We start from the raw sequence: 10,912 nt of genomic DNA on the forward strand, positions 1-10,912 counted from the left end.
CTCTTTTTCCCTTCTCTCTTTCTCCTTTCTCTTTGAGCTTGGGGATATCAGGGCTCCTTCAGCATTCTACCATGCACAAGCCAACGTCTGTACAGCCCTAGAACAGGGACGTGCCTCTCTCAGTCCTCCACATGCATCCATCACAGGTGCCACCTTTCTGCCGTCCTTACTGCCTCTTCCATCGAGTCACCTCTCCCCACCCAGTTGACGCAGGGTCCGAAGAGCTGTTCTGAGGCCTAATACGATCCGGTCACTGTCCGGCTTTCAAATTGCTTTTCGCTGTCCTTGGAATAAAGTTTGTCGTCTTCAAGGTCTCATCTCCTTATTAAATGCTTCATTCTTATTGTCCATCCCCTGCTCTCTCTTTTCTAGGCCAGAAGTTCAATGTCACTTCCTCGGGAAGTGGGGGGGAAGATTGAGCTCCTTGTTGTTAGCTGCAGGGGTATCCTGCTGATGTAATCCCCACATTTGATCAGTGTCTCACCCCTGTATGTTCTTTGTAGCTTGAGAGTGGGAGCTCACACAGGTTTCATTCGCAGCCAAACTGCTGGAATCTAAGATGATGAACATAACAAACTTACAATAACGTGTATTGAATGAATGAATGAAGATTTTTATCCTGTGTTTCCTTTATGTCATTTATTTCCTCCCATTGAGAGAAGCAGCTTGATTTATATACAAAACCTTCTCAACCTTGTAAACAGTGTGATGAGACTGAACCAGATATTCAAAGCCAGGTCCCCGGCAGGGGTGTTTCTGGGGTCTAGGCAGGATCCAATTAGAAAATGCCTCTCATGTTTTGTCTTTCTTCGAGTGCATATTCTACCCCTAGACCTCCAACTAAAATCGTAATTGTATAAGAAAATACAATTTTTAAATGTGCTTTTGTCTTAAATCAATAGCAATGTAATATAGCTTAAATTACAGATCTGAGGAAAACAGTACCCACTTTTTAATTTCAGCTAACAGTCTGAATGCGTTATTGTTTTTGAAAGAGGTACAGTGGGATTTTATAGATAGGTATATTAATGGTAAATATTAGCTTTTATTACGTGTATTACCAGGCTCATTTGAAAATCTTAGCAAATTTACAAGGTTGCCACTATTTCCAATTAAATTTTATCATTCATTTGTTTATTTATTTATGGTGTGTATGTGTATGTGTGTGTGTGCGCACGCGTGTGTGTGTGTGTATGCCAGCCACGAACTTGCAACTTGTAGGAATAAGTTTTCCTTCTAAAGAGGGCTTTTGTGGAAACAGACCCAGCAGGCCAATGTGCTTATGTCCATATACCCAGTCAGGAGATTCCTGGTGCATATATGGTCTCTTGTGCTCAGTGCAATTTTTGTGCACTGAGGTCATATCTACCTCCACCCTCTGCTGCCTTCTCGTGAAATGACTTCATTTTGGGTTCACACATCAGATGGATCAACTACTTTTAACTCAGTCAGCCAGCCACTTGGATCGTGGCCAGACAGTCACCAGTGGCTTCGTAAAGCTGTGTGCAGCAGCCAACTCTTATTTTCAGTTGAAGCTTATAACTGCACACACATGGAAGTCAAAACCAGGTCTTTTCAGGTGTTGCAGGAGCACGTTGACTGTGAAGCCAAGAGGCTCATTGGCTTTCAGCAATTTGCATGAGTGACATAAAGCCAAAAGAATGTGGCCAGAGAAGAACCACAGAGGTACCTTCTCCATGCCTGACTCCCAGCGGGAAGGGAGTAGAGCTGAGCCAGCGCTGGAGGCAGAAACAGGACTGTTTGCTGTATAGGAGAACAGCAGGGATTCATTAAGTCTGGAGGCTTCCAGGGTGGGGCCTAGCAGGCTCCAGGGGAAGGCCCTTTCCTTTCCACAGTAGTTCCTTTTTTCTCTTGTCTCTGTTGACTTGAACGTGGTGTTTGTGATGCTGATGAAAGTCAAGCTTAATTACCAGAAGTCAGAAGCCCTGCCCCCTTCTCCTCCGCTGCCCTCTTTCCTCTCTGGTTTTCCAAGTGTGTCGGTGGTCTAAAGAGACTTATAGACTAGAGCTGTTGGCATTCACAAAGACAGCTAACTGTCTATATGCTGTGTGTCCCATCCTTTCTTGCAGAACTTCGTATTATGGGTGACTTGACGCCATCTACCATCATTGTTGAATTCTGAGTGTTGGCAATATGGAGATGATACTTGGGTGTTTTTTTCCTTCCTTTCCTTTTTTTTCCTCATTCCCCCCCCCCCCCCACACACACACACTTTGAGACAGAGTCTCACTATGCAGCTCTGACTGTCCGGGAACTCACTATGTAGACCAAGCTAGCCTTGAATTCACAGAGATCCTTCTGTATCTGTCTCCTGGGATTAAAGGTATGTGCCACCACACTGGGCAGGAGACGACTCTTCACCTTGACTGACATTCCTATTTCCTGGCAGATCACTCTGAATTTTTCATACTTGGGATTTATTCCTCTCTGGAGCATTGCATAGGAACCATTGATGTCTGGTGGGCAAGATGGCTTGGTATGTAAAGGCACTCGCTGCCAAGAATGAGAACTCCAGTTTGGTCCTCAGATCCCACATGGTGAAAGAGAGTACCAACTCCCAGAAGTTATCTTCTGACTTATACACACACCACACACACACACACACACACACACACATACAACACACACACACACACACACACACAAACACGTATAAATACGACTGCAGAAATTTTAAGAAAAAGATCTTGGACATCATTACTATAACATCAAGTGAATATTCGATTTTAGGTGCTGTTCTGAGCTCTTTGTTCCAGTCCTATGGGAGATATTACTGTTATTTTTCTCACTTAACAAATGGAGGGAAAGTCAGACCACCATTAGTTCATAGTTCACAAGGGTTCAGTCGGTAGAGTCAACACCAGGAACATGACCCAGAGCAAGTGCTAAATCAAGAATATTGTTTTCTTTAAGTTTATATCTATCTATGTGCATTTGTGTGTGTGTGTGTGTGTGTGTGTGTGTGTGTGTGTGTGTGTGCACATACCATGTGTCTATAGGTGCTCATAGAGGAGAGGGTACTGGATCCTCTGGATCTGGGGATATGGTAGTTGTGAGACCCCCTATGTAGGTACTGGGTCATTACTCAGATCCTTTGCAATAGCAACAAACACTCTTAATCCCTGGCCTATCATTGCATCCCCAAGAATAGTCTCTTTCAAAGTTGGGGTACAGTTCCTGCAAATTTCTTGTTGTTTGTAGCCTGGACTCAACAATTCCTAAGATGTACAGAACTATTTTCCCTAAATCTAAAAATAATATTTAGTCAAAAATTTAAAAAGTAAAATCTCATCAAGATCAATGTCCATGAAAGTTTCTAGGTGAGCCTTGGAATAAGGCCTTGACTTTTTCTACCTTCAAAAAAAGGGTGGGAAAAGACCTTGTATTTTGAGACTTTCAGAGCTCCTCCAAAGTCCCCCTTCTCCCTGAGCCTCCTCTGTTTAGAAGACCTGATTTAGAACAATACTGCACTCTATTTACACTAAAAAAATGGTACTGTTGTTAATGGGAGCACAGGAAGCTACACTCATACAGGAAAAGGGGGATTTCACCAGAGCTGCATGGCCTTGGATAAACTACTGGCTTTCTGATTTCATCCTCATAGCCTTGCTGGTCCTCTCCCTGCCCAGCAGCTCCTGCGTAGCTTAACAGAACATGATCTGATGATCGCTGATTGCAATCATCCACACAGATGCTCACACTTCTGTATACAGCAGAGACATCTGCTTCAGGGTACTTTCTTTACAGAGCTCCCTTGTCCAATGACACCAGGAAACTCAAATTAGTGGCTCAAACTAGCTCGCAAAGCCCTGTGAGCCTTCCAGACAGAAGGGGCTGTGTTTTCAGTTCTTAGCCCTGAAGAAGCAAAAGACCTGCGATCAGAAACTTCTTTAAGATGCACCCCATCAGTTTTATAAATGAGGGGGAGTTTTGTCATTTTTTTTAACCATCTTGCAATCATCGATGAGTAGAAATAAGGTTAGTAAAAAGAAAATCAAGTATATTCATGATCCATATACTTGGGAGTATATATATATATGTGCATGTTTGTATGTATTCATGTGCACATGTAAGGGCAATATGCATACATGCATGTGCATCTGTATATAGAGGCTGGAGGACAGCCTTGGCTATCCTTCTCAGGAATTCGGACCATCTCCTTTGAGGTAGAATCCCTCAGTAACCAGTAGCTCACCCATTAGACAAGACTGGCTAGCCAATAAACCAGGGAGGTCCTCCTGGAGCTGTCTTAGAGAGAGCACCACTACACCTTGTGCTTATAGAGTATCGTAGCAGAGCAATTCATTTGTGGAGAACTGGCCAGGCTAGGACGATGAGTTTCCAGAGGCACAAATGTGCATAAATATATAAGGGAGCTATGGGGAGACAAGCACCAGGCAGTAGGGTTTGTATATCAACTCCTCCAGGCCATAAGAGTTATAATAACTAACTTGTGTCTTTCCTCATGTAGACAGGAAATGGGGACTCCTTTATAAGAGGAGTGTTTTCAAACGGAAGGGGCCACAGAGGTTCTCACAATAGCTTTTTCTCATTTGCTTTTAGTTCAGTCTTTTTGCCACAGAGGCATGCTTGGGTGACATGTTCTACTGCTCTTCAGGTTCGTCACCCTGAGCCCAACATATCTGTGGTACAGCTACTGGAGGGAGTAGGCTGCTGGGCATTGGTGCAAAGAGGCTTGGGGGATGGAGTCAGTAAAGAAAGAGGTGGTCCTGACAGCTAGCACTTAGTGGGCTAGAGAAGCCCTGATATACACAGGCATTTAGAAATGGAGCTACCTCTGCTGCATTGCTACTACCAACAACAGAGCAAACTCTTTCTCTAGTTTCTGCCTTGCACTCTTTCAGATATCCTATTTTATGCCATTTTTCTTCTCTTTAATACTAATTTTGTTTTGTTTTTCAAGACAGAGTTTCTCTGTGCAGCCTTGGATGTCCTAGAACTTGCTCTGTAGATCAGGATGACTTCAACTCAAGAGATCTGCCTGCCTGCCTCCTGAGTGCTGAAATCAAAGATGTGTTCAAACTGGCTTCAATGCCATTCTTGATGCTTGTTTATACAAATGTTTCCTGGTTGGAGAAGTTGACAATGAGGGAGAAAGTTCATACTGAGTTTCCTAAAGGTCAGTCTCAGGACAGACAATGATGATGCCTAATATTTATTTACAGTAGCCGTGTGTCCTAGCCGTGCGGTATCTTTGCATGAATAATCTCATTTCATCTAAGAGTTTCTAAAACAGGTTTGATCATTATGCCCACTATATACTGAAGGCAAACTGAAAGAATTATTTAACTCGCTCAATGTCATGTAGCTAGAAAGTGAAGCAAGGACTTGGACACAGGTCATTGGATGCTGACCTGTGTCTCCCAGTCTCTTCAATTGTTCCTACCCATTCTCTTCCATTGATGGAGGGTCTGCCATTCTCACTAGCCCTGGCCTCCAGTGATCAACCATATCTCACTGAGTGGAGTAGAGGCCTGTGTCATGGTTCCTGTCTTTCCAAACTGTCCTGAGAGCTGGTGTTCAACCTTCCTCAAATTGTCTATATCATCTCGTCCCTTCAAATTCCATGATTTTCTCTCTGCTTCAAGCCTTCATGGTTAGTCCAGGGTGATGGTCTTCTTGGGATTTTGCTTTCCAAAATCATCAAAGCACCCCAAAAACTAGAGGATAAAATTTAGAAACCCTGTCACACTCAAATTATGTTCTTGCTTGTTGCCAAACTCTACACAATCCTCTTCAATGGGTTTTCTCGCTCTCTCTTTCAATTATTTACCATCACTCTATTTGTATATATGCATCTATCTATCTATCTATCTATCTATCTATCTATCTATCTATCTATCTATCTATTTATCATTTATCAGTCCAAGTATGTATCTGTCATCTGTACTTAACTGTGTGTGCCATCCATCCATCCATCCATCCATCCATCCATCCATCATCTACCTAAACCATTTAAAGTGCATTTTGTTGGTTAACTTTGCCATACACACTTTGAGCAAAATGAATAAATAAAATTTAGAGACTAATTCATATATATGCATTGTTTCTCAAAGGCACTGGTCAGGTTCAACCTTCCTTCTAGAAAGTTCTCATTATTCTCCTCCATGGATGGAGATATTACTTTTCTCACTAGCCCTGGAGAATCAAAGTAGCCTCCTAACTTTGAGTTTTACTCTAACATCACAAACTAACATTGGCACATCCCAGAGCTCCAGGTCTAAATTAGACTCAAGTATATCATGCTTTGCCATTAGTAGCTCAATGATCTTATGCAAGTGACTTAAAATCTGAATCTTTCTGATTCCAGAATTTATAGAAAACGCTACCGATTGTAAGTCTTGACTATAACGGTGAAACTTACTTTTATGTGAGTATCACCTTTGAAGCTGTACAGCATAGTGGTTAGGACTTACAGTTTGTGGGTCTGAGAGTTATAGGCTCAAACCTCAGCTGTGCCCCTCACTTGTGGGGCCTTAGACTCTCAAGGGCTCCTTTTCCTTGTTTGTGGGAAAGAGACACTAGGGTCCTTATGCTCTTGGGGCGTATCTTGTGCTGCCCCACCATCAGGAACTCCGATCAGGATTTCCCAGTAGCCTGTGTGTGCAGTTGCTTAGAGCAGAAAAAGGGAAAGAAAGCGCTTGGAGGTAGAACAATGTTGAGAGGGGAGTGCAGATGGGTTTCCTCTATCCTCCCTGTTGGGGGAGGGCATACTCGGCCTCATATGGAGGTGGGGGCAATTTTTAGGAGTATCTCCTTCTATGGATTTCAGGGAATAAACTCTGGTCCTAGGCCATTCTTCTAATCTGTCTCTGCCTGGCTGATTTAGGGGACCACAACCAATACCTGTCCTGCCCCCCCCCCCCATTCCAGCCCTCCGTGCCATCTTTCTCAGCCTCTTCTATAAGCCTCTCATCTCAGGTTCTAGTACCATCCTGACCTCTCAGCCTCCCATCCCAGTGCCATGTTAGCCTCCTAGCCCAGCCTCCAGTCCTTTCCCCTCTCAGCTTTCTAGCTCAGGTGCGGGATGTTTGAATGAGCATCCTCCCTAGCCTCCTCTGAGAGGTCCCGCAGCCATTCCTACTTCTGTTTCCAGTCAGTGCTGCCTGCCACACATCTCTACCTTCACTATCAACAAAGGTTAACCGCGGAAGTCCAGCGAGACGGAACGGGCTCTGGTATCCTGCTGTTTCCCCCCTAGGTCGCTGTGCATCGGCCTCCAGGCATAGTCACGACTCCCTGGGCCTCGCAAGGGTTAAGAGGAGAGCTTTGGGCTGACGTCGCTTTGGCCGAAGGTGGTTCCCCTAGCTGAGGGTGGGAGAGCCCGGCGGGCTGAAACCCGAGCTCTGTTTCAGCTGGAGCTTGGGGAGGTCCCGGCAAGAGCAGAGCCGGCTGCCCTGTTCTCGCCTAGGCATCCCTCCAGTCACTCGGCACCGGCACAGCAACGGGAACGATGGAGCTGGACCGATGGGCGCAGTTGGGGCTGGCGTTCCTGCAGCTCCTTCTCATCTCATCGTTGCCAAGAGGTACTGTTGGTGACTGGGAGCCCTCTGCGGGGTCTGATGGGGAGCTGGACAGGTTGGGGTTGTCCCAGCGATAATCTGGGGTTTCTGGCTGGGGGCTGGATGCTCCTGTTGTCTTAAGAACAGGATGATATTCCTAATTGTGGGACTAAACTATGTCTAATCTATCTATCTATCTATCTATCTATCTATCTATCTATCTATCTATCTATCTATCTATCTATCTACCTATCATTTTTTAAAGGACCACATTGCCTGGGAAGTCCATTCCCTGTGAGTTACTGACTCTGATTTGCAAAGTTAAAGTTTCCTGGGAAAGTAGTCCTGCAGGGTTGAAGAACAGGGATTGGGTGGGCATTTCTCCAATGAACCCTGCTTGATAAAGCCTTAAGGTAGGAACTCTTCAAAGCAGACCCCCCAGTGCAGGAGCTCTGCTCGCTCAGAAAATAGCGCACATCCTGGGGAAGCTTAGAGGAAATGGGCAGTCTGTTTCTGGGTGTGCAGCGTTTGTTTTGAAAGAGTCCTGGCTCCTTTGTTTCCCACATGTCGCGCGTATTTGTCACCCACAGTTCCCAGGGGATGGACCCTAAGGGCACAAGAGAGGTTGGGGCATGACAGCACTTTAGGCATCCTCTTGTGCAGAGCCGAAGCCAGGGAATGACAGGTCTCAAAAGAGGATCTTCGTATGCAGGGAGCAGGGACTTCTGTCTGTCTGTCTGTATGTCTGTCTTGGGTGGCAGCAAGGGTGAGGTGTGAGGTGAATGAAGCCGGAAGTGTGAAGAGGATTGAGATGCCCTGCGGACCGGTTGGGGTGCAAGGAGGTGAGGCTAGAGGCTACAGGTGTGCGGCGTGGAGCTGGAGAGGCGAGGTAAGAGCAGAGAAGGTAACCTCCCAGATGAGCCCCTCCTGTAGCCTTTCCGTACTGGCTGGCAGTACCCTGTGCTTCGTACAAATGGAGGGGTCTTTGCTCTAGCAGGTGGGTGGCAAATGCCCAAGAAAGACATGAAAGTGGAATGTTGTCGAATGCACTGGCCTGCTGCAGAAAGAGAGACCACAGCCTTCAGGGGCGTCCCTTTGTGTCAATACAGAGAGTCTAGAAGTGAGACTTCCCTTCCCATGTTTGGTTAATAATTTCCATGTACAGGAGCCTGCGTGTGTTCAGCTAAATCTCCCTTAATGATTTACTGCCCCAGTGGTGGTTGGGGCTGGCTGTATATCTCAGGGGCACAGAGCTGGCCTGAAGATGGTTAGCTTGTCTCATCCAAATTTAACCTCACTGACATCTTGTGCAGCCTAGATGACAAATGAAGAAGGAAGAGGTTCCCTTTGAGGAGGGTTTATAATCCCAGAGCCTAAACACTTGGGATGACTTGGACTTTGCGTTAAGATTCATCCTTACTTAAATGCAAATCCTCCCTTTGGATGCAAATCTCTAGGGTGTGCTGGGTGATCTATACCCACTCTAGAGGATCCTGCTTCCTCTCAGTTCCAGGGTGCAGTGTCCCAGACCCCCCAGGGTGGCATGAGCTCTCTCCCCTGCTTAGCTTCTGTGCTGTGGTAAGAGAGAGACAGCGTCACTCTACACAAGTAAGGACACAGCTCAACTTGCCCAGGGGCTTAAAAACTCATTTATTGTTGACCTAAGAATCTCTTTTACCTTTTGCTATGGAAAGCTCAGAGAGTGTGAGGTGAGCTGTCAGCCAAGCTGCTGACTGAACCAAATACCAGCTTTATGTGTTTAGCACTATTATCCACTGTTGAGCTCAGGGCAGAAAGCAGAATGGAGAAGAAAAATACTTCTTCCTGCAGGGAACAAGTCCACTCCCTGGGCCTGTCAAGGAAAGCTGGGAAGGACATTTCCTTTAATTACTTTTCTAAAAAGAGTATCTGGTATGTAAACACCCCGCGGGTTGATCCGGGAAGTTGTTGTTCATGGACATGTGATTCACATTGGAGGAGGAGAATCTAAACATGGGGCCAAGTGATAAACCTAACATAAACAGCATGTGGGGGGAAACCCAACTCCTCTGACTCCACCAGACTGCAGCAGCCCTGCCAGCGGGACTCTGCCTAAGAGGAAAACCTCACTGAAAATATGGGGCTCTGGGGAAATGAAATCTTAACACGGATCAGTTCACAAGTGTCGCTTCCAACAGACGTTAGCTTGTAGGGAATGAACACAAACCAAGTAGGGAAGATAATTGGAAGCACAGACATTCAGCAAGCAGGAGCAGCCAGCGGAGACAGGGAATGTAGAGAATAAGCAAGGGAGAAGGTGTGGCCAGAAAAAAATTAGAGCTTCCTTATAACGGATCCGTTAACACATTCCAAGGAGAGCTATGAAAGTTGGTCTTTTGGCCAGGGTAGAGTTGTGTGAGGAGCATGAAGAGGGAGTTCCCCTAATATCTACTCTGAGGATGCCTGGCATCCCAACACGAATATTGCTTCATGGTGGATGCACTTCAGACACAGAACCTGGAGCCCCCTGAGCTGAATCTGAGTTGAAAGCCTCCTGTCTGAGGACTAGCTCTCAGATGGTACCATGAGGCACCATGCAAGCTTCCAAAGGAGGGACTCAGCCAGTAGTCCTACCAGCTATAACATGAGCATGGTACAATAACCCTAAAGGTGCAGTAGTGGCACACATACATTGGTGGCAACCAAACGCTCTGATTAGACTTAAGACCCGCTCAAAAAGGGGGAACACATTGTTTGATTCTGTTTGTCATGGTTACTTTTCTATTGGTGTGATGAAATACCACAAGCAAGGCAGCTAACAGAAGAAATAGTTTAGTTGGATTTACAGTTCCAGAGGGCTAGAGATTATGACGGCAGAGCAAGGGCGTGGAGGTCGGTGGCTGGAGCAGCAGCTGAGAGCTCACATCTTGAACCAGGAGCAGTAGGCAGAGAGAGAAAATTGGGAATGGTGCTAGTCTTTTGTAAACTCAGAGCCCTCCCCTAGTGACATACCTCCTCCAACAAGGCCACATCTCTTTTCTTTTTGAAACAGTTCTACCAAGTGGGGACCAAATATTCAAGTGTATGAGCCTTTGGGAGCCATTGTCATTCAAACTACCACAATGAGGCACAGTAAAATTCATTAACATGGAAATTAAGATGTCTGTTGCCAGAGCCTACAGGAAGTAATTGGAAGTTTGTGTTTTATGAATACAGAGTTATGGTTGGATATGATGAAAAGATTTTGATATCATCCATGACCATGTAACATCAACAATGTAAATATTGATAACAATGAGCTATGAATGTGTGTGTGTGTGTGTGTGTGTGAAAGAGAGAGAGAGAGAGAGAGAGAGAGAGAGAGAGAGAGAGAGAGAGAGAGAGAGAGC

General features: G+C 45.5%; 1 protein-coding gene across 1 annotated transcript in view; it reads left to right on the forward strand.

Annotated features, from left to right (window-relative positions):
* Nucleotides 1-7,344: 7,344 nt before the first annotated feature.
* Pamr1 (peptidase domain containing associated with muscle regeneration 1) overlaps nt 7,345-10,912 on the forward strand; it is an 87,892-nt gene continuing 84,324 nt past the window's right edge. Inside the window, exon 1 of the mRNA XM_021193091.2 lies at nt 7,345-7,568. Coding sequence (XP_021048750.1) covers nt 7,496-7,568 — 73 coding nt within the window. The 5' untranslated portion in view covers nt 7,345-7,495. The remainder of the gene's footprint in view (nt 7,569-10,912) is intronic.

Source organism: Mus pahari, chromosome 3 (assembly GCF_900095145.1).
Source record: "Mus pahari chromosome 3, PAHARI_EIJ_v1.1, whole genome shotgun sequence".
Classification (NCBI taxonomy): domain Eukaryota; kingdom Metazoa; phylum Chordata; class Mammalia; order Rodentia; family Muridae; genus Mus; species Mus pahari.